Source organism: Protobothrops mucrosquamatus, unplaced genomic scaffold, assembly GCF_001527695.2.
Source record: "Protobothrops mucrosquamatus isolate PMUCROS unplaced genomic scaffold, P.Mucros_1.0 scaffold1788, whole genome shotgun sequence".
In the NCBI taxonomy this organism is placed as follows: Eukaryota; Metazoa; Chordata; class Lepidosauria; order Squamata; family Viperidae; genus Protobothrops; species Protobothrops mucrosquamatus.
The window spans coordinates 369,149-393,693 of record NW_015387926.1 but is presented as its reverse complement, the minus strand read 5'-3'; the positions used below and the strand labels follow the sequence as shown (position 1 = coordinate 393,693).

At 35.3% G+C, this 24,545-nt stretch overlaps 1 protein-coding gene across 1 annotated transcript in view; it reads right to left on the bottom strand.

Annotated features, from left to right (window-relative positions):
- The window catches only part of MORC3 (MORC family CW-type zinc finger 3), a 37,073-nt gene that overhangs the window by 7,819 nt on the left and 4,709 nt on the right, over positions 1-24,545 (bottom strand). Inside the window, exons 2-13 of the mRNA XM_015823176.1 lie at positions 20,239-20,311; positions 19,445-19,577; positions 17,666-17,880; positions 15,510-15,657; positions 12,533-12,683; positions 11,332-11,463; positions 9,582-9,701; positions 4,899-4,996; positions 3,938-4,039; positions 3,709-3,831; positions 3,555-3,623; positions 867-909 (exon numbers count right to left, since the gene is read on the bottom strand). Coding sequence (XP_015678662.1) covers positions 867-909; positions 3,555-3,623; positions 3,709-3,831; positions 3,938-4,039; positions 4,899-4,996; positions 9,582-9,701; positions 11,332-11,463; positions 12,533-12,683; positions 15,510-15,657; positions 17,666-17,880; positions 19,445-19,577; positions 20,239-20,311 — 1,407 coding nt within the window. The remainder of the gene's footprint in view (positions 1-866; positions 910-3,554; positions 3,624-3,708; positions 3,832-3,937; positions 4,040-4,898; positions 4,997-9,581; positions 9,702-11,331; positions 11,464-12,532; positions 12,684-15,509; positions 15,658-17,665; positions 17,881-19,444; positions 19,578-20,238; positions 20,312-24,545) is intronic.

Sequence of the window (24,545 nt, the reverse complement as noted above, 5' to 3'; positions counted from 1 at the left end):
CGTGCCGTTGTCCCAGCCTTGCCTCCCCCTGCGACCCCCTCACCAGCACGCCCCTGGAAGAGTCGCCGAGTGTGGCCCACGCGGAGCAGCGCGGCCAAGGACATGGCAGCCAGGCAGCATAGACAAGACTCTGCCCTCACGCCCCATCGCGGACACTTAATGCTGTGTGGTGCGGGCAGAGGGCGTGGCCGCCATGGCGCTGCTGGGCTGCCTGGGCGATCTGCAGCGGCCCCTGGAGGCGGTGAGTGGCCCTGTGGGCAGGCAGGGTAGGAGCGGGGCAGGGGGTGGAGCAAGGGCGGGGCCAGTTTTTGGGCACTCAGTCTCTAAAAGGTTCGCCATCACTGGTCTATGACCTATGATCATTTGTTCAGTGAACGTTTGAAGTCACGACAGCACTGAAGAAATGATGGTTGTAATCAGTCCTCACAGTTCAGACCATCCCAGCACCTCCTGGTCACCTGATCATGATCTGAGCACTTGGTAACCAGTTCATATGACTGGTTGCTATGCCTTCAATCATATTGTTGCCATTTGCAACTCTCCTTGTGGCTTCCCCAGAAAATCAATGGAGAAGCTTGCAGGGAAGATCACAAGTTGTTGAGGTCTCCCCATCCATGTGGCCTCCTTTAGTCCCTTTGTGCTTGTATCATATTGGCCAGTTATGCACCCACGCAACTTCCCCACCCCTCTTCTCTCGCACCCTTCCTGCACCAAGCTCTCATGCATCCCCTCATTCCTTCCCTGATTCTAATTCCTTAATTTTTTCTGCAGGAAGAACTTGCCTTTTTGAAATGTACATATTAACTGAGGGAACAGATTAAAATAAAAGTAAACATACATGCATTTTAATATGTTCAATTACCTACCTGTTGGCTGTATTCCAGTCTTTTCTTTAATTTCTCTCTGTCTCTGTTTGATACAAAGAAGTATTATTACATACGTTCAGATTTGATTTTTAACATTTATTATGATGCAGGAAACTGTGTTCTATTTTGAGAGGTTGATCTGCTTGACCTGGTTGCTCAGCACAAGTGCAAACCATTATTTCTTAAAGGTAGGAACACTTACCCAATGTCAACCCATAGGATAGGCACTTTCCATCAAAAGTAGTTTTCTAATTTGTGCTGGTACAAACAGTATTGCCTGGTCCACCTGTTGAGTTTATTTTGTTGCAAGTAAATGTCTCCATTCCAGACATTTACTCTGGGGCGTGGTGTGGCAAGATGTCTCCTGATCATTGGTAACTGCCCCTTAGGGCCATTTTGTCAGGGATTCCACCTCTTTTCTGAACTCATTAACACCTTAGGGATGGGCACCAATTGCATCCGCTCCTGAATTGGAAGGCTTTGCTGACAAGACAGTCATGACCTCTTATTTGGATTACTGCAACATCCTCTATACAGGGCTGCCTCTGAAGAGCATTTAGAAACTTCAAATGGCAAGGCTGCACAGGTAGTGAAGAGTGTTGGATAATTGATGTAAATACCACTACTATGTGAGCTGTACTACTAGTGTTCTAGTAATTCAAAATACAGGTTATCACCTTTAAAATACTTCATGGCTTGAGGCTGCATTACCTAATGTTGGCTGACAGGGACCAAGAGACATGCCTTCCTTGCTGTAGCCCCTTCTCTCTCAAATATTCTCCCTTTAGAGATCAGAATGACCCCCATCCTGTTGACCTTTTGTATATCACAGGAAGATTTGGTTGTGTGTCTGGGCCTGGAGCCCCACCTCTTTGGGTGTTTTAGCATCTATGGCAATAGTGGTACGTGGTAAACACATATATTTATTTTGTATTGTTTTAATTGTTTTAAATTTGTTTTTATGTTTTATGGTACATGCCACCCAGAGAGGGATGCCTACAAATAAACAAACAAACAAACAAATATTTAACACTGTCTGTTTCACTGTCTGTTTCTATGTCTAAAGGATGTTAATGAAGGAATGATAGTGTTATCACAGAAAACTTGTCTTGTCTGGTGTGCAGTGCCCAATGAAAACACATCAAGATGGAGATTATAACAGACTTTACTCTGCACAGAAGGACACCGGGGGACCACTTCTACTAGGCCTGTATAAAGGCCACACCTTAAATAATATATTTTTATAAATTTACTTGCTCATAAGCCCCATAAGCCATCCCCTTAGATCACCCAAAAGACTAATTACTTTCATTACCTATATTTAGCAAATTGTATATATATATATTGTAGCACAATGATCATTTTATGCAATTCTCAGCTACCCCCAAGTTTGCTACCTCCAAGTTCTCTTTTTCTATGAAGCTGTCTTATTCCATAACTACATTTGGGGGTTTCATCAGAGAAAGCATTTCTGATCATTTTACTGACCAAGCTATTTTCATTATGGCTTATATTCTAGCAACTGATTGCAAAATGTTTACAAAGCTAAAATAAGATTTCCTTACAGACATTAAATTTTTAGGGAAAGGAGTCTTTTGACCTTTATTTCAATAGATGTGAAACAAATCTTGCTTGATGCAGAAATATTAAATTATAAATACTGAATTTTTTTTTAAAAAGTGCTGGTTACTTAACAGAGAAGGCATTTGAAATGAAAATAAAAGTGACGGGCCAAGAGAATGACCCAAATAAGGACACTTTACTAACTATACAAAAGAAGCTGGATGAAGTTTTAAAAACTACAGAGGAAATATAAATGATAAACCAAGGGAGCAACCTGGATAATATCTTTACATTGGATTTACAAGCCTCATTTGTAAATCCTATGTGATGGGACAAAGAACTGAAAAAAAGATTAAATTCTATGACAGTTTTGAATGAACTGAAGATTAAGATTTTCAGAAATAAAAAAGAAGGAATGTAAAGTTGGTTTATTTGATGAAGGTTAAAACAGGACATGTTTTATAAAATTCTGGCAACCCTTTATAGAGTTTTTGCTAACACCTGCAAAGTGTTGATGTCTTATAGGATGGGTTATGGGAAGAAGAGATGTCTATAGGAGGTGAAAAGATACCAAACGTATTTATGTAGTATCATACTTACGTTAAAGATTGGAAGGTACTTCTTTATTACAAGTAGCCCGTGATTTATGATCATACATTTAATGACTGTTCAAAATTAGGATGGCTCTGAAAAAAGTCAATACTGATATGTATTGACAACTGTTGCAGCATCCCTGGCATCATCTCAAGTCCAATTGTGGTCTTCAGTTGATAACTATATTTTTTTCCTCTCTTTTTTCTTTTTGTTTCTTGGTACCTTTTACTTTCTTTTTATCTTCCTTTCTCTGAGTTTAATTTGTATTTGTTTTTACTACTATAATTAAAATCTTCAAGAAAAATTATAATCGTCTTGATCTCTTTCATTGAAACATAGTTAAACCCTACCATAATTTGCCTGAATTCTACATCTATTATAGAGGGGCAAATAAAATAAACCAATTTTAATGTAGAATGAGATATAATGTAGAATGAATATAATTTAGCTGACCTTGTCTTTTCACATTCTAAGAAGTGCTTTTAAGATACATGAAAGTATATTTCAAATTTCTTGTTACTGAATACTCACTTTTTTTTATGTGTTTTCTCATATGGTATTAAATCATCATCTTCAGGCTCTTCAGGCACATTACAATTTCTAATTTAAAAAGTAGTAAGATATTGTTAATTTTTATGTAGCTAACATTACACCTAAAATGTTATTTCATTTCTACCTACTTTACCTGAACTGAGGGTCAGGGTTATATGAACAGTACCATTTCTCTGGCAAGTGATTAATTCCATCTGGAAGCTTCCTCCATTTTAAGCAAGTATCACATTGAACCCAAGTCTGATCAGGCCGTTTCCTGTAACAAATTATGAGCTATATAAAACCTAGAAAAGTACAACTATAGTTTATAATTATTCAAGCCCAGAAGTATTATGGAAAGATTTATGCTTATAAAAACCTACTGTGTATCGTCAACTAATACTTCCAGAGGATATTCTGTTTTCTTCGCTTGCATCTCATTCCAATAATCATTAAGTTTTTCACCAAGGGCATGTATTGTACGCCTAATAAACGAGAAAGACTATTTTGAAGTTCCTAATACAACTTAACAGCAAATATAATTATCACAGAAATGAAACAGAGAATAAGAAAGCAATGATTTGGACTCAAATGTCCAATGGGTGAATATCTTTGATGGCATATTCCTTCCCAGAGAAAAGGAGCCATTTTTTCTTATTCCTTGGGCACCATTGTTTTACCATAAGTTGCTGGTAATATTTTTTTCTTGTGCCTTTCATTCAGTTTTGACTCCTGGTGATTGCTTGGACACATCTATGTAATTTTCTTGGCAACATTTCTGGAAGTGGTTTGTCATTGTTTTATTGCTGACAGAGAATGACTGGCCTGTTGGCTTCATGCCTAAGGCAACGCTAGAACTCACAGTCTCCTGGTTTCTTATCAGTGCCTTTAACCACTATGCCAAATTGGCTATTGAGAACTGGATCTACTTAAAAGTTTAAAGCTCCCTGCCTCAATAGCTTCTCTGAAACACCTACAATATGTGCACTCGTTTATAGAAGTATGCAATTACATCAGAATAAGATAAAACGTGCAATATGCTGATCTCCCTTTTAATACTACCACACGCACGAGAAAGACACTAAATAATTTCAGAGTGGAATAGGGCTTTTATCTGGTTAAGTATCAAAAATCCTGATAAAGCAAGGCTTCCATTTGCATGATGTCTTCTATTTCTATGGAAAGTTAAATAGCCCCACCCTTAGTCTTTCACTCAAGACAGAGAAGCTAGGATCCATCTAGCATGAAGTTCAATTCATCCAGCTTGGTATAATATCTAGTGTTATAAATAAGAATATTTAACATGCACAAAAACTCTTTTATATGGATAAAATAAGCATTTACCTATATTCATTAGTATAATCAAAGTCCTGTTTATTATGGGTTGGTTTCAGAAAGTTGCATTCAATAATACCAATTACACCTACACCCATATTGTTTGCCTGTGGAAGAAAAAAAAAGAAAAATGCACATATGTTTATATGTGTTAAAAATATTTGAAAACCATTATAGCTGAACATTCATGCTCTTAATCAGGATGCGTGTTACACAAATATTTATATAACACAAATCTCCAAAATACACCTAAGAGTTCTTTATTTTAAATAAAGCTGTTTAAAATGTTTTTAAAAATAATTTTCCAGTTTTTCACTTCAAAGGTTAAACAGAAAATAGTGCAGCAAGGTATGATTAAAATGATAGAGAAACTGGGAGAAACTATTAATATTCTCAAGCTTTTAAAAGTAACCAAAACAAGGATATTTATACTACGTGAACATTTTACATCATTGGTTTAGCTAGCATGAGAAAAAACAGGCCTCTCTGAAAGACATATTTAAAAGAGGGAGAAAAATGGACTGATGAAATCTCATTTTTTAAACAGAAGTGAGCAATTAATTTTCTCAGGGGGTCACATAAGAAACAGATTGTAGTGGAGGGCCAAACCAATAGGACTGTGAAGGTGCATAGGCATGCATGCACACGCATCCGTAAATTTAAAAAAATACCAGTCGCCTTCAAAATAAAAGCAATGCAGTTGTATTGCATGCTTGGCATACATTTATTTACGTTTGATTTCTAATTCCCAAATGACCTCATGTGGGGACAACCAAAGGGCTGGATGTGACCCGGGAACTGTAAAATGTCTGTCTTATTATAACATGCTAATCCACCAAAAGTTTTAGGGTTCATAGCTCTAGAATAGTATTTTTGCGAAGTAGCTAACATACATTACGTTAATTAGAATGTTTGTTTCAGAAGATTCTTCTATTAACTTTTAGGTCTAATTTTTGAGTCCATTAAAAGAAGTTTACTATAGCTGTCTAAACCAAGAATAACAACTCCACATAGGGAAATATGCCATTAGGAATCCACCTTTTTACTTGTTTTTATTAAAAAATATTTTAAGTCTAAAACCACAGAGTCCCTTTGAAGTCAGCAATGTAGCAAAACTGTGCTTTGAGTATGCTCCTAAAAGGAATAGTCCTGCCATATAGTTATATTGCTAATTTCAGGTTGGGAACCCACTGCTACAAACAAGGAAAAACATCCTGTCTCCCAAAATATGGCTCCTTCCTTTTGGGGCAAATACTGCTTGCTACTTATATTACAATTTACTGGCTGGTTGAGTATATTGCAGCTCATACAGCTTGCAGATTAAAATGTCATATTTAGGCTTGTTCAGCTAAAGTTTTATTCTATAATTGAAGGCTGCATTTATAGTAAAGCATGCTGTTTTTTCTTTCAAAGTTCAAAATCTGATCCTTCATTTTTTGTCAATCTGATCTTACTTTGTATGATCTGGAAAACAGCAGAATGTATTAAAAATTTAATATCTTAATATGTTCAAGTGAATGGTATACCAAATATTTATAGTAGGGCCAATCCATCCGAGATGTTATAAAGAGAAAAAGTATTCTCTGTGCACAGGATTTTACAAATCCTTTCTATAGAAGGAATAAAATGTTGGAACCATAAAACCTTAAAGGTCAAAACCTAGGTGTCATAAAACCATAAATGCATGCTGTAAAACCATAAACTATGGGAACCAGAGAACTGTTTTAGGAAAGAATGGCAATAATTAACAGAATCAAATATCCTTGGACCACCAAGCACAATTTGTTGGGAGAAAAGTTAAATAAAGTAAATATTTTGGATAACACAATAGGCATCTTGAATAATGGATAGTAAAACTGAAAGCTGAGATTCTGGAAATGTATTTTAAAACTGAGCATGTAAGTATTTCAGTATTTCAGGATACTAGTAATAAAAATCAGGCAAGTATAAATTATTGAATGAAAGCAATTCTATTTTATAAAGGTCATATTAGTAACATCTAATGTCAGTTCTCTTTCTAGAAAAATTGTGTTTTTCTTTTTTCCTCTGTGTTATATTAGTAGAGTCTGTGGAATTGAGGAGACAATACATTATACACACACACACACAATTAAATAAATAAATAAAAGCATTCTTACTATCTTGTTCTTCAAAGATGTTTAGATTATTAGTGGTTTGGTAGTGTATGCCATGTTATCTAGACCTGTTTATATAATGTGATAAAGAAATTACTTGCTTTGCCTGTAATGAAAATAAATTTAAATAAAACAAAGCAAATATTTCACTTCAGAGAATTTTCCTATAATGTTTGTATTTTATTCAAGATGTGGGGAAAAAGAGCTTATTGTTTTTACAGAACTGTGAGAAGACATGGTAGCCTGTGAAGCAAATACATTTTACATATTTTAATCTCATGAGCCTAGCTTGAAGCTTGAAAATTGTATCTAGGAAGGTCTCTGCTACGCTGAAAACTGGTCCCAACCAGAATTTACTGATATGATAGCAACTTTAGGGACAATCCCTAGGAACTAACAACCATAAAAGATAATTCGTAAATAAGGGCCGGAGGGGGAGGCGATAGAATTAGGGGAATGGGTCAAGTAATCAGGGCTGGAGATAATATATTCACTTTAGAAGCTTTGGATAGGTTGTGACAATTATGATTATGATTACAGCATGATTACTAAGCCAATGAAGAGGTGGGAGGTAAATTTGTAATGGCAATGGAGAATATAAAGAACGAATATTGAAGATTTGGGGTGTGTCCACTGTGTGCTTGCATGCACAAGGAGCATTCCCTTTGCAAAGGAATACAAATAAATTACCATTGTTTTCTCTTGAAAGTTTTGGCTTGTGATTGTTTATTTCAACTAGACAACGAATCCCAGAAAGAGAACCTGCCTCTCAAGATGATTTTCAATAAACCTCATATATCTAGCTACATCTTGGGCCTTGAACAGATGCCACCACAATGTGAAGTAGTAACAAAGAATTCAGCTGGCACATGTAAACTCCATCAGGTTTAACATAAGAAAGCTTGGGATGGCACCAAGATTTTCAGAATGTGGCTGGAATGGAAAGAATGTAGCAAGGAAGAATGAAATATAATTCTCGATGGACCATAAAATATTTAATTCGTATATTTAAATATATATCAGACACTATAAATGTTTTGATTTTTCACTTTTTAACCATTTACTAAATCTAAAATTAACTTCCAGGAGAATGAGTTTCCAGAAATATTCTGCAATTAGCAAAGAACACCTAGTCTCTTTAAAATACCCAATTTAAATTATCAATGTACTTTAAGTAATTATTGTAGATAAAACAGAATTAAGCACCATCTATGGAATTCAAACAAACATCTCAGGCCTTGGTATTTATGTTCCAGGATGCAGAATTTGCGATCCTGTGTGCTAATTAAGATTGTTTATGGCAACCCATCAGTTGATCTTGCATAGTTCTGTTCTTTTGTTCTTTTAGCTCAATTTTCAAAATAATATCTGAAAGTGGACTGTTTTTTCTATGATATTAAAACTATCTATAAATTATTTAAACAGAGATGCATGCGAAAGTATACATAAGTTAAGATTAGCAAATATTTTTGGACTGATAGCTATCTTATTTTCCTTGGTTAGGATAAAACTTAAAACAAGACAGGGGAATTTGCAATACAGAAAAATAAATGAAAAACAGAAAATTACCTTTCCACATAGTGAAAATATTTTATTAAAAGGTATGATTTTTTAAAAACACACTAATCATTTAGGGCAGGCAACCTGGTTCCTACAACTGGCACAATTCTTTGCTACTGGTCATGCTGACAGAAGGTAAAAGGACAAAATATCTGGAACAGTACCATATTGCCTGCTCTTTGTAAAAGCTTGTTTATTAATCTGTCTATTTTATTTCAATTAAATAATTTATATGGCCACCTAAGTCAAATAATGCAACACTGGCAGCTTATGAGATAAAAATAGCAATCAAAAACAAGTATTAATAATAAGAGACCAGGCTCACATTCATGCCCTCTCCTTGTGGAAATTTACTCAACCCAGCTGCAGTACCTGGGGGGAATAGTTACATTTATAATGGGTCAGGGGCATCCAAACAGGTAACTTTCCAAAGGGCTGATGCTGCCACAAAAAAGGGTCACCTTTCGGGCACTATTAGATGGCACTATTTCAAAGAAAAGACCCACAATTGAGCTCAGCCTATTAGACTGGCTGGGATGGGCAGATACCTTGATAGAGATGATCTTGTAAATAATCTATAGGTCATTACGGGTAATAAGCTTCTTGAACTGGAGAAGCTGAGAGGAAACCATTGCAGCTTGTGATGTAGAGGTACTGCATTATACACCAAAGTGCATCCCTAAATACCTGACTTACTGCATTATGAAGAGATAGAGGCCCTGCAATAGTTAAGAAGTGACTAGGGCATGACTGCCATTGAGCAGAGACTCCCAATCCAGGAACTGACACAATCGAGACAAAGTTGTACAAAGGTCCTCCAGGCCTCAGCTACCCATTGAGCAGGGACTATCAAGGTACTGAAGGAAATTTTCAAACAGCTTTAAAATAAGACTGATTCTAAAACTACTATTTTACATCAACTCTATTCTAAAATGTCTTGTTATATTGACAATTTGGAAACATACGTATAAAGTCTTTTTATATAAATCTGTCTCACCTTTAGCTGATAGCCAACTCTTTCATAAGCTTTGATTAACCTGTTTCTATGGTACATCATCATCCCATAATGATCTTTATTTCGGCAGTTGAATCCAAAAGTAATTCGTACTGTTTTGGGCTTATTTGCGGCATGTTAAGAAAAACACGTGACTCTAACTTTTCTTACCCAAAAATAATCAGTCAGTATACACAGTCTTATAAAATTAGAACTTCACCAGTCTGCAAGCAGTCTTTTTTTTTTTTAAATGTAACATTCCTCTTAATAAAAAGAATTATAAATTTAAAAAAATCTTTTTTTTTACTAGGTAGCTTTAAGAACTTTGAAATTAGAATTATATATAGAATAACAGAGTTGGAAGGGATCTTGGAGATCTTCTAGTCCAACCCCCTGCTCAGACAGGAAACCCTATACAATTTCAGACAAATGGTTGTCCAATCTCTTCTTAAAAACTTCCAGTGTTGGAGCATTCACAAGTTCTGGAGGCAAGTTGTTCCAAATAAAAGGATTTTATACAATAGCACATTCTAATATTTCTGTTTGTAGACTTCTGATTTGCTACATTTACTAGATATGTAGGAGACTGATGGGTCTAGAATAAGAGGATCCTTAAAATTTAGCCAAATGAATTACTGTATAGGAGATTGGAGCCATTGTTTTAATCATAAATACTCATAAACTTAAATTCTGCTTTTTGAACAGAATCTTAGAAGTGATTAATTTGGCCATAACATTTACTCTGGTTCCTTGTAAGAGTGAACTTAACTACCCTGTGAGATGAGTTTAGCTAAGAGAATCAGCCACTCAGTTTACTTGTTTAAGGAAGGACTAGAACTTTCTCTCTCCTGATTTCTAGCCTGGTGCCCTAATCATATTACTTTTCAGAATTTTATTCAGATTGCAACCTATTACTATTCAAAGATATTTTTCACAATATCTATTACCTATCTAGGTATACCATCATGTATCTGCATATTTTATTTTTGTTTATTAATTTAAGAACTTTGCATTTGCCTCTTTTACATTTCAATTGGTTACTAGTTTCTGAGTTGTTAAGGTGATTTTTAATTTAATTTTGAATTTTATTTATCCCCCTAGTTATCAATTATGACTAGCTCTTGATCCAAGTCCAATTATTGCAGTTGGCCTAGGATTGAATCTTGTGGTATATGTCCAATTTGAATACAATTTTTGATCCAGTTATATAGCCACTTCATTATAACACTATTCAGTTCACCTTAATTAGTTGCTCAGAAAAGAATAACAATGATTTGAGGAGCTCCAGCTATTTAGCAATTTGCCTTTCTCTGATCACTATAATTATACTATTAATTTCATTATCAAACTCCATTTACTCAATTCCTTATTTTGGAGATTGCTTTCTTATGTCCAGAACTTCCAAAGATCTTGTCTAATCAAAATATTTGTGCATGTTCAAAGATTGCTGGAATTTAAATTATTGGGCTACATATTATACCAATTCTTGAAGAATAACATGATCATGCACTAACACTATGTATTCTAGAGATTACAATTTCCAAATGAACAATCCAGAATACTGTGGGTTTTTCAATATATGCTGGAACAAAATCAATATAATCATACAAAGGAGAACATTTCTGACAAAATTTCATTCCAAAAATAATTATCATATGGTCCAAAAGTGGGTAGGAAGAGAGACAGATTGAGATTTTGCTCTAGGTTATCTTTTCGTACTCAACAAGCAATAGCCCACAGTCATAAAGGATACAGCCAAAAATTTTGGCTTGTAAACATCGCGTTCTATATGGGCAAGACTTTTGGAAACCAACTGTGTTTGTACTTTTTGTCCTCTGATAATAATCTGCATCCTTGGCTTTAAATATAAAATACTGCAATAAGCCTGAAAAACAAATGAAAGTATATAGTTATATCTTCCTTCAGTACTGAAATCTTAAAGGAAGTCAGAGCAATTTAAATAATCCATTCATAATTATAAAGCTCACAAAATATGTAACTGAAATTCTGTCTAGATTTTTCTATTTTTATAAATCAGATAACTGTTACACAAATGATTAAACACAAAGTTATGCGTGCCTCATGACTCTAGGAGCAAATTAATGAATTTACATATACAATTGTCAGACAATTTAAAATCCATTCAGCCATAAAATGTAACAGGACTATACTTGTTATCCACTATAATTTAAAATATAGTTATAAAAATGTAAGTAAGAATGTAAGAATAGAGACAGACATTAATTAAATGTTCATCCACATAAGTGAATAAAAAAATTACGGAATAAAAATGAGGTAGTTATTCTGATAATATGAAAGGCACAGAAACCAAGTTGTCATTTCTTCAAATCACCAGCAGCAGAGGAAAGCCATCTTGGAATAATGATGGCTTACTTTAGCAATAGCACTTAGTCGTATATATCGCTCCACGGTGCTTAACAGTCCTCTCTAAGCGGTTTACAAAGTCCGCATATTGCCCAAAACAATCTGGGTCTTTATTTTACCAACCTCAGAAGGATGGAAGGCTGAGTCAACCTTGAGCCGGTGAGGATCGAACCCCTGGCAGTCAGTAGAATCAGCCTGCAATACTGCATTAAAACTACTGTGCCACCATGACTATAAGTATTATTACATTACTTACATCAGTTTTTATCTTTTACCTGTTCATATTGCATTTTAAATAACTTTAGAAATTTTATTAGCAACAATTATGAAACAGAATAATTGTAGTTATTTTACTTTGGATAAGAAAAAGATTAGACACTATACAAAGTTTTTATTATTATTATTATTATTTATTTCCTTATTGAAAGAACCCTTCTGTTAAAAAGTATGACAGCTGGAATCTACCTGAAAGCCAAATATTTTATACAGCTAATTACCAAGAAACTAACACGAATACTGTGGAATATTGCACTGCAAGGTATAATTTAAAATATGAATAATATATGTACCCGTAATGAATAATCACTTTCAGGAACGATGTGATCTTGTCTCTCTTGTTTTTTATAGCCTCTTTTTCCTGTTACTTCATCCAAATCTGCAGGAATTCTAATATCATACTTATCTGTATCAAAGTCAAATTCTGTTTCTTCATTTTTCTCTCTGTGAAAGATATACAAAGAAACTGAACTTAAGCAAGAATTACTTGCCTGTATATAATACTGATCCTTAAAAAACAAAATCTTTAGAAGAATTACTAATGCAATACCTTCACTTGGAAATCTTAACCAAATCCTTAATAAAGTAATTATGTATTAGCTACATGCAGAAAATATGGGAAATCATTTTAGGGTAATAGTTGGTGGTGTTTTGATCAAACAGAATTTAGAATGAAACAACTTTATCTTCTATCCACAGCGATTAGTTGAAATAAGCCTTTGTTTCATTTTTTTATCCTATAACTACAAAAACATGGTGGTATTACAGTATATGCTATGCTGTCATTTAGACAACTTAAGAGAAAATGTGGTCAAGAGGGTGACAATTTGTAAAAAATGTAAACATTTTAAAATCTTCCTTGGGAAATAGTGAAGGCAACAGTTTAAGCGTGATTTAATGGCGACTGAAGCCCAACAAAGATCATAGGACAATTAATTTAAAAATAAGCCAAGAATAACTAATAGCAAAAAATACAAAACTATTGAAATGAAGTTTCTCTGCGCAATCACAACAAACATTTAATGGTAATTTTCAGCAAAGAATTAAAGCTAGATTGTTTGTGCATTTAGCATAGGGCGGGCAAACTCAGCATCAAGTATGTTATTGTTGACCCGGAATTAGGAGACAGCATAGGAAGTATCAATTGTGATTATGTGCAGATGGCCCTGCTGTCTTTGGGCACTTGCAGTCATGGATGCAGGGTCATGAAAGGACAGCAAGGAAAACACCCAATGCCCTAACCCACCCGGGAACGTACGATGTCTTTAGGGAAACACCCAAAAGGAAACATTTTTAGCTACTTCTGCTTTCTCCCTTCTTCTCTACAGTGTGCCAAACTTACTGGGTGAAATCTTTATCGTATGTGTGTCAGCTTTGCTGGGTGGGTTGCTTATGTAATCAGAAAGAATAAATACTAGGATTGCTTGTCATTCGGGGCTTCTCTCTTTTAGAAGAGCCCGTCTTTGTTCAGCTGAATAAAAACGTAAAGCTTAAAGGCAACTTCTGGTTTCCTGTATTTTTTATCAAGCAAAACCTCGGAACCTGCACAACATTTTAGTATATGCATCCAAAAGTTCATCAATATGACATTTGCATTTTACAGTTACTTGAAAACACTGTCAGCAATATCCATGTAATTACCATAGTGCACAGCAATCTTTGCAGCTATAATTTTATTATAGCAGGATAAGTCCCTTATTGAACAACCTCATCTCATGATCTGTTAAAATTCTTAGCTAAAAGCACAGTGCATAATTTTGGGTGGAAATCCTTGAGTGCAGTACAAAGAAGGACTGTTGTAAACTTAGCAGTCCGTATCCCAATCTTATTTACAAGCTTTAGCTACCTATGTCAAAGCAGCAGAATCACTCTAGTTCAGTGGTATCCAACCTTTGCGGCTCGGGGGCCCGGTAGGGGGAAGGAGGGAACTGGGTCACGCAAGCGGCAAGCCGTTGCGCACGTGCAGCTCGGCTTGTGCAAACTGACCTGTGTACATGCACCGGCCTGCCACACACGGGCCTGGTTCTGAACAGGCCACAGGCGGGTAGTGGGCCATGGGCCGGGGGTTGGGGACCTCTGCTCTAATTGTATAATTCAACATTGGTCTTCTCACTTGCTTATAAAAATGCAGCAAATGTTTTACATTATAAAGAAATTAACAAGTTATATTATGCACTGCAGAAAAATATAAATAAAGCAAAATACAACATGGACCTAAACAGCAGAACAAAATGTAAAATAGATCAGGAGAATCCCTCAAGTATCAGTGTTTGTAATGTAAAGGCAGCTATATTTCTTGGAGGTACAATTGATTTTCAGCCTTTTCCTGTTTTTTGGAGCACTTCCCAACACAAGTGCTTTCTCTTCATGCATTTGCATGCAGATGTAGCATCCAGTCTGAGCCACCTCAATATATAATTAAATAACTGCTTCTTTCTCACCTAGTTCCTGGTGATACAGTTGAAATCAGTATCTGCTACTTTATGTTGGAGGCAAAAACAAAAACTAAACTAATTACAGTTTGCAAAAGAATAAGTCAATCATGGGACTTGAGACTTCTCGGAACTTGAAAAAAATATTTCCTAAAGCAGGCCATTTTGTCTGAAGTTCAGAACAAACCTTGTGTGTTTTGTTTTGAGGCAGGGATGAAAAATCAACTTATGGCTTTTTTTTTTTAGTTTTAACTTTCAAACGTTATAATTTTAGCAGTATTTTACCCCCTAGGCTTGAAGCACAAGTCCCTCCCTCGTTTTCCCATTTGACAAGGACCACAAGGTTTACAGCCTATCTGAAGTGCCTAATTAACCCATGTGAACCTCCATCCCTGTTTACGTCTTCCACTCCCCTTTACCTAGGGCCTCCTTCCCCTTATTTGCTTTTGCCCTTTTCAGGTTAGTTTTTCTATTAGCAGTGGAGCTTTGCCTCACCAACAGAATCTATTTCTCTGAATCCATGTACATAGGCGTAAGAAAAAAATAAGCGGTTAATATTTTTGTTATGTATACATTCCCATAAGCTCTTGTGGTTAAGACCGCAGACACTTCCTGTTGTTTTAACCTTTACTCTTCCTTATTATTCTGGGTAATGTCAATTTTCTAAGTACATGTTCCTGAAGTATGCTAAATATGGCTTGATGCAAAAAAACCTTGCTATTTTTTCACAATTCCAATCCCACATTAATTTATCATGTAAATATAAACTCAGCCTTATTTTATATAGCATTAACAAATTAATGAACATTGCATTATCAAAGTTAAAATATCCTCTTACCTTCGAAGGTTCCAAATAATAATCCGTGTCCCTTTTCTTCCTATAATTGCATCAAGTTCTGCAAGCAGCTCCTCTTCAGTAGAAAACAAGGAATGGTCCAGAATAGCCCTCAAACTGGCTGCTGATTCACCTGGTTTCATCACTTTCCGTAAAATATGTTAAGGATGTAGTATGTATCAATTTTACAAAATTTGTCTGCTATAATGTTCTGAATTAGGACAGCAATTGATGAGCATTTCCTGCAATTTTAAAAACCTCAAATATCAGAATGATTCAATTCTGCTGATATCTGGACACCTTCTGGTCTTATGTTCTGGAAGAACTGGCAAATGTAATGGTGGAAATCTCTGATTCAACATAAGACCAAAATCTACACATTTCTTTGCTCTTGCATTACTGTCTCCATCATACATACAGTATTTAAAGCTGTAAGCATATAGCATACATTGAAAATGTGATTTTTAACTATAAAATATTCTAATAATTGTAATTTCAGCTTAGTTTTCTAACTTGCTTATTCCTGTTCTATATTTCTGGTTCTTCCCTTTTGCTTCTTAGAAGCCCATCAGATCAAATAAGAGCAGAAGGCTATATTAAGTGCAGCATTATCTGAAAGAGCAGGTCTGCAACTACATTTTTTTCAGAATATATTTCTAGAATGTTGTATATGGGATAATGCATTTTATTGTGAAATGTTTATGCTCAGCCTTCTATTAAGACCTCAAGTACTTCATTCCAGTTTTTTAACTTCTCCATAGATGCAATCACTGAACTTCATAGAGGCAGATTTAGATCTTTTGCTTCTAAGATGTGGACATAATACTATCTTTTTCTGCCTCTGTATGTTGCAACTTTTGCTTTTATTATCTATGTTAGGCAAACAAGCAGACTACAATTCCCAGATTTGGAATTTTCCTTTCACATTCCTTTCTTTAACCTGCATTTCGGAAAGGGAATAAACATCTTTGGCTAACATTTTGCTTATTAATATTTGCAAAGGAGTCAGCAAATGAGTTTTCCATTATCACAGGATTGTAAATAGGGGCAAGATACAGAATTAGAAATCACCTCCAAAAATGTAATGAAGGGAAAGCAAAAAAAATCTGCAAAAGAAATTAAAGTGTTTTTGTTGCCTCTCAAAACACTTTTGGCCTATCTTGTTTTTCCTGACGTTCAGATGTTTTCATGCCAAGATAGTATGCACAATTTAGTTGTTATATTTGTATGGATAAATATACATGAAGAGACATTCTTAACATTTGCTATTTTTGAACCTCCTAAGTGTCTTGAGAATCATTTGGAGTTAACTTTGGGGGATATCCCTAGTTTGAGGATACACAGTAAAAAATAGAAAAACCTTCTTATGAAATATAATAGTGGGATACCCAGAAAACTATCATTATGAGTATAACTCTCCAGCTTTTCTATTCTTTGGGATAAAATAAGTACACTTTTTGTTTTCCCAACAATTCTTCAGTGCAACAATTCATGGCAATATAGATTTGTTGAAGATGAAACTTAATTATTTACCTCTTTCTTAGACCTAATACTTAGTATTTTAATTAGAATCTGTCCTCACATTACATATGCAATCATGACCATAATACATTTCTCTTTTCCTCCAAAGAACTATGGGAAATAATCAAATGTAGTATAAATATAGCAACATCTGCCCTCTTTTTTTCTATTCACATAAGCTCCAGTTGAATGTGTGCCTCTCCACACCAAAACCAGGGGAATTTTATGAGTTGTTATAGAATAAACCGAACATCTCCCTATGCTTTTTTAGCTACCTACACTATATCACTGATCTTTTATTGATGCAATCATGGTTAGTATTAAGTATATTAAAAAGCCAGTTTAGGAGTAATAGCTATATTGAAATTTTACATTAACTTTATAGCGATTTGGGCATTAATATACCCAAACCAAAAGATAAACCATCAGCATGAAAGCAATCCTCAAAAGTTCAATGAACAATAGATGTGAAATTTCTTGAGTAAACCGAATTTTCAAATGACTATCTATATACATTTTACATTATAACACAATGCAGCAATTTTTTAGTTAAAGAACTTGTAAAAAAAATTATACATGCTAGGAAATATACAGATCTGAATCATTGATTTCCTTGAGAAAAAGCATCAAAAGGATATTGCTCTTGTTCAAAGATATTATGGGAACAATTACATGTTCTGCCTTTGTAAGTTCCAAGAATGTCTGTGATAACAGACCCACACTCATGATATCTCCATTCTTGGTGAAAACAATTGCATCTTTTCCCAGCCGCATAGATCCTGATTTAAATCCATTTCCATACAATCCAACAGGAACGTGGCCATTCAGGGTAACTTTGTCACTGAAGCCAAAACTGAAATGTGTTTGGAAAGATGAAAAGAATGTTAATGTTACATTACTAACCTAAAATACAATGCAACTTTAATCCTGGTTAACAAATACATTTTAGAAGCATCTTTTCGTATAATTGATTTCCAACAATTAATATTGCTAGACCTGTATAGTACATTATAAATTATATAATCTGAAATTGAAAAAGTAGGTCTATACTGTATATTGTATTTATACTGAAGACTCAAAATACAGCAGGATAAAGCTACACATCTTGGTCATGGTGGTTATCTGTCCCCCTCTTCTCATTTTAAAGACTAACAAAAGCCCAGACATATGTATTCTGTGCATACAGATGATGACACATTCACTCTGAACAGGATTATGTATATAGGGTGTCATTCATTTTGAATTTCTTATGAAACCATAAAGAAATCACTCCCCAGAATACCAATTTGCATTTAATATAAATCTGTGCAGCCCAAGATCATATTTCTTTAGATTCTAATATTTATTTTAATGTAAAACCTAAGTTTTCCTTATGTTTCTGTTTTTCTCAGCAGCTTTCCAGAGCTAGTATTCCCACATAATTACCATAGTACTCTAGAGCACTCTCTAATTGTCTGCACAAAATGTTTCTTGGGTTTAGGCCTCTATGTATCTGTTTCTTTTAACATATGTAGTTGTTAAACTAATTACACTTACATAAAACTATAGACTCAATTTCAGAGACTTATCTGTAATGCATGCAAGGTAAATAATCAATTCTATTTAAATAAAACTGTTCAACATTTCATCCCAAATTATGCTTTGTTTATACAGAACCATTCAAAGTTACAATGGCACTGAAAAAAGGGACTTATGACTGTTTTCACACTTATGACGATTGGAGCGTCTCCATGGTCATGTGATCAAGATTTGTACCCTTGGCAACTGCATGTATTTATGATGGTTGCAGTTTATTATTTATTTATTTAACGTATGCCATTGGTACATGAAAGCCTGGAGTCTACAATGTTATTACAGAGTAGTTTGGGCCTTTTTCTCCTCAGGTTTTCACCTCTCATTTGGGCTGTCCAGTGCTGGTTGGTTTCTTGCTTCCCCTATTAGTCCCACCAAAGTGGTACCTATTTATCTACTCTGCATGCTTTCAAACTGCTAGGTTGGCAGAAGCTGAGGCAAGTGAGGGGAGCCCACTCCATCATGCAATACTAGGGCTCAAACTGCTGGAGTACAGAGAGCTGACCTTCTATAGTTGATAAATCCAGCATCTTTAAGTTGCTAAGCCACCACACCTCTTTTGCAATATCCTGGGGTCATGTGATCACCTTTTGCAATCTTTTGACAAACAAAGTCAGTGGTTAAGCCAAATTCACTTAATAACTGTGTTAATTAAACCAATGTTGTGATTCACTTAACAACTGTGACAAGAAAGATTGCAAAATGGGGCAAAACTCACTTAACAACTGTCTTGCTTAGCAACAGAAAGTTTTTGATTCAATTGTGGTTGTAACTCGAGGACTATAAAATTATATTTTTAAATTCTAAGATGTGTTCAGCATGGATAGGAAGTGAACCTTGCTTACCTCAACATCTTATGCAATTTATCCGCATTCATGCCATTCCCATTATCCATGAACGTTAAACATACATTCTCATTTATAATTGTTTTATCAATCCACATCTGTTTAGCATTTACATCAGGATCATATGCATTATCTAAAAAAAACATGGCATAAATATTATTAGGATTATCATGATGATTTACATAACTATGAGTTGTACTCATCTCAAAATATGCATCAGTTTGTTGCAATGCTAGAAATATAAACATAAAATAGACTTTTGTGTAAGCAAAAAAATATTCTACCATTACAATCAAATAAAAATTTTCTTTCTGAGATCATCTAGGTGGAGAGGAAAATAGAAATCAGGAAAACAATGGGAGAAAGCAATGGCAAACCAATTATATATTGTTTCCACAAGTACAGACACGATTGTTCTATCAAATCACCACAAATCAAGTTAGATTGTAAGACATTTTCTCTTTTAACTTTTATATGTTTTATCTTAGCTTGCCACCCAGAGTTCTTTTGGTTAAATGGGCGATTATGTAAATTTGACAAATAAATAAATGTGACATATTCTCCTACTTTAAAACATAAAATCACCTGCTGAAATTATGTTCATTAAAAATTCAGTAGAAATTAACAGCAAATCTACAATATAAAGAATAGCTAAATCATGAGTTCCAAAGTTAGAATAGCTAGATTATGACTTCCAAAGATGTCTGAAAACAGATATTAATGAACTATATACAGAAATGCACTGTACATAACAAAAAAGATTCAATTGAGTAGGTAGAATACTGTTCACATACCTATAAGTTCAGCCACAGCACTGAAAGGCCAAGTGTGACTGGTTGAGTTTGTATGCAAAAATTTGGGACACAACTGAAATGAAAAAAGATTTAATGGTTAGCACAAAACATTTTATTTAAAAGTCTTTCTGCAATATAAACTACCTGCTCTCAAAGACTGCAAAGATTTATCTGCAAATAACATTGCAGATATATTTGTATTAGCTGTTGTTTGTACTTAACTAGTTAAAAAAGATATATAGGAAATTGAAATACTTTAATTACTCTAAGCATATTCAGAATGTTAAAACAATGGCTTATGAATCAGCTGTGATAGCTAGCTGGCTTACACCTGTATGACATGAGATGACCCACAAACTATTTATGAAGAAAGGACGAAGACAATATTTTATTTTATTTTCAACTTCTCCTTCTAGAATATTCTTCTTAGTCTTGGATGTAAGTTTCAAGGGAACTGCTTTTCCTGGGACAAATAGAGTAACCTTTTACAATATGTGGCCATAGCCACCAACTAAAATAATTTAAAAGATTTGATGGAGATTAAAGAAGTAAAAAAGTTGCTGAGAGCCTATGTATTGGGATATACCTGATAGATAAATAAATGGGAAAAAAGAGTGCACCTGGGATGTGCTCTTGGAATGTGATGGCAACATCAAAAAGAAATACAGCAATTCAAAAGGTAAATGTTGAGCATTGTTTTCAAATGAAGTGTGTCTAATGGTATAAATATAAAAATGGCTGAAATCTCATGTGATCTTAGCATTGTCACCTTGAGGTCTCTTGTGAAGGCTCCAATATTCTGTGAAAGTTAGTAATGTTCTGAGAACTTGGCATGAGCATTACCTGGAGGCTGTTATAGGCAAAATTGTGGAAACCTTTTGGGAAAAGTGTATTTTTGGGGTTTGATGGCTAATAACACCACTTTGTTTTGGAGTAGTACCATAAAATTATATATCATTGGAAAGATAATTTAATCAAGAATGTAATGCAACATAGTTTGTTCAATTATCTGTGCTGTAGAGGACAGGAAGGCCTGGAGGAACATTGTCCATGGGGTCGCGATGGGTCGGACACGACTTCGCAACTAACAACAACAATTCTATGAAATGTTATAGACAAATAACCAGAAAAAGGAAGCACAACTTGCTTAGGTTGATGTCAGGTAGCTTTCCTTCACCAGATTGTAGCCAATGAGCATGAGTGTTTAGAGAGCCAATCAGGTGTCATCTTGTTTTGGCAATGAGCCAATCAGATCATAGTAGGATTCAGTTATTGATGTCATGTATTGAAGCTGGGAGGAGGACATTTCTCAGTGTGTTATGTGATCACTACCAAGTTGGTTGGGGTTTTTTTTTCTTTCATTTAATGAGCTTGTAAAATGTAATAAAATTAAAGTAATGGTGCAAAGAGTTGACTGGTTAGGGTAAAATAGTATTAAGTGAACAATGCTACAGTTATAAAGAAATTAGAAGAAAAATTGGTGGAAACTTAACCAAAGGTGGCATTTCTACTGTACACTTTCCCAAAAGGTTTCCACAATTTTGGCCACTACTGTATGTGCAATACGCAAATCATAAAAGTATGATATACAACATAAGAAGTAAATTAAGCTTTCAAAGACTATTGCCCCATATCCAAATCCAACAAAAAAATTAAAATGTACAGGGATAAAAACAGTTGTAATAACACAATTTCCTGACAATTTTGAGGAGGATAGATAGTTGGATATTATGTAATCAATTCTTCTATAACAGCGAATATTCTAAGATAATATAGATTCAATTGTGACTATGAACTAGTCTTTAATACGTTCCTTTAGATACAATTCAAATATTTCCCTGAGATTAAAATTAATAACTAAGCTCCACTAACTATACAGCTTTAATGCACATTTCAGGTGCATTAATCGCCAATACTGTAAAAAAGAACATAACACTATTCTAAGGGTCTTCAAACTTGGCCCTTTTATGACTTGTGGACTTCAACTCCCAGAATTCCTCAGCCAGGCACGCTGAGACTCCTGCACTATTCCTTTGGGTCAAGATTCTTTCTTGATCCAAACCTCAGAGTGTCAGTAAAATGTATGAGACAGAGAAAACAGGCCAACCTTTAACAGAGTACTGTACCTGTGAGATTTCTACAAAATATAATCCTGAGTACCAAAGAAGATATATTAACTATACTGTAAGTTGGTGATAACTATCCCCTTCCAGCGCAATGATTAAGGTCAATTTGAAAAATTATATTAAAACGCAAAATCTGACAGTCCTTCATTAGATTCCATACTTTCAGATGTCACTTCAGTGTCCCATCTACAGAATGTTATCTCTAAATAATTTTACTTTCCATACATAGAAGGCCATTCCTTTTTGAAAAAGCAATTGAAAATATATAAAAGGAATAAGAAATAATATGCTTAAAAATTAAGGGCATCACATAAGAAAAAAGAAAAGAACTAAATGTAGATGCACAATGCCAATAACTATAACAATTCTTGCAAATAAATTCTCTCCACATCTGATCTTGCACTACTTTGAATTTTTCTATGCATTCTTCAGTAACCCATTTTATGTGCTTTCATTTCTAATATTATCATAAGCATTCTCTAATACATGAATCTATAAATCATTTAAACCAGGGTCTTTCAACCAGTGGTACGCGTACCACCTGTGTTATATTAGCATGTGGCAGGTGTACGCAGCCCTGCCCAGCCAAGTGTAGTGGGGGAGGGAATGAGCCAGCACAGGCAAGGACTTACTGTGAAAGAGTCCTCCAGAGCTGCAGAGTAGCTGGGGCGAGGCAAAGGCCCCAGGCTCACTTCTGGCTCACCTGGAAGAGAAAGGAGGAGGAAGGGGGGCGGAGACAGGAGAGGCTATAAAAGGAAGCAGTTTGGGTGGGAGAGGGAAAGAGAAAAAAAGCAGCAGGCTTGGGAGGAGGCGGAGTCCGCTCTAGCTGCACGGAAGGGAAAGAAGAAGGAGGAGGAGGGTGGGGGAGAGGAGAGGAAATCAAGTAGGCCGGCCATGAGCCGATCTACAACTGCTGTGGCAGCCACCTGTGCTGGCACCAGCAAACAGGCAAGAAATGCAGCTGGTGGGGGAGAGGGGTCATCCTCCATGAGGAATGAAGAAAGGCAGCTAGGCAGCATCGACTGGAGGTGAGGCAGAGGAGGGAGGGGGATGGAGAGTGGAAGGATTCTTATGTGCTTTTGTGACTTTGAAGTTCTAGGATTTGTGCAATGTGGGCTTTGTGTTCTTAGCAATTTCTATTTGGCTGATGACTGATGTTAGCTTCTATTGCTCTGCTATTGTTAGCTGTAAGTTTTGCTGCAAGGGATTTTAAAGTATTTTTCTTCTGAATGGATTTTGCCTGTAGCATTCCTTTACTTATCAATGGAGCCATTTGGGGAGACTGCCCTAGCCAGCAGCCAGTACTTATTTACATTTTGTTTTCTTCCTTAAGTGCTGGCTGGGCTCCTTAACTTTCCTTTCTAGCCAGTAGCTAATTCTTAAAGGGGAATGTGCCTTTTTAAGCTAGTTCCTTCAATGGCTTCTCTTTTCTGTCTCTGGAGGTTTTTCCTTGTTTGATGAATATATGGAAGAGGGAAAATATGGGGGGGTTCAAATTCTTCCTTAGAAAGAGATGGGAATGAGAAAGAGGGAGTGAGGGAAGGAAGTCCCGCCTTAGCACTTGGCCACCAGCAGCCCTGCCATTGACTTTGCTTGTCAAAAGTTTGCAAAAGGGGATCACATGACCCTGGGGCACTGTGATCATCATAAATATGAATCAGTTGCCAAGCATCCAAATATAGATCACATGATGCTGGGCATGCTGCAATGGTCATAAGTGTGAAAAATGGTCATAAATCATTTCAGTGCAATTGCAACTTTGAACAGGTTTTTTTTTTGGTCATTAAGTTTTTGACACCTTGCTAGGTGGTACTCGAATATTGCCATATCTTAAAAGTGGTACAGTCGGTGAAAAGGTTGAAAAGCCCTGATTTGAACAATCAAGGAGACATACAATTTATATCCCGCCCTGAGTCCGCAAGGAGAAGGGCGGGATATAAATTCGAATAATAAATAAATAATAAATACTTGTTTATTCCTAGCTCAGTTCTGACCCATTTAGAAAGCATTTAGTTTATTCCCACACATTAGTCTATGGCCATAATCAGAACTTCTAACTGTATCAACATTGCTAATTTAATCATCATCCTAAACAAGATTCATTCTGGTTCCATATGCATAAACGAATAGGCTTATGTCTGAACAGAAATTTTTCCTAGGAGATACTCAAGTTTCAAGTTT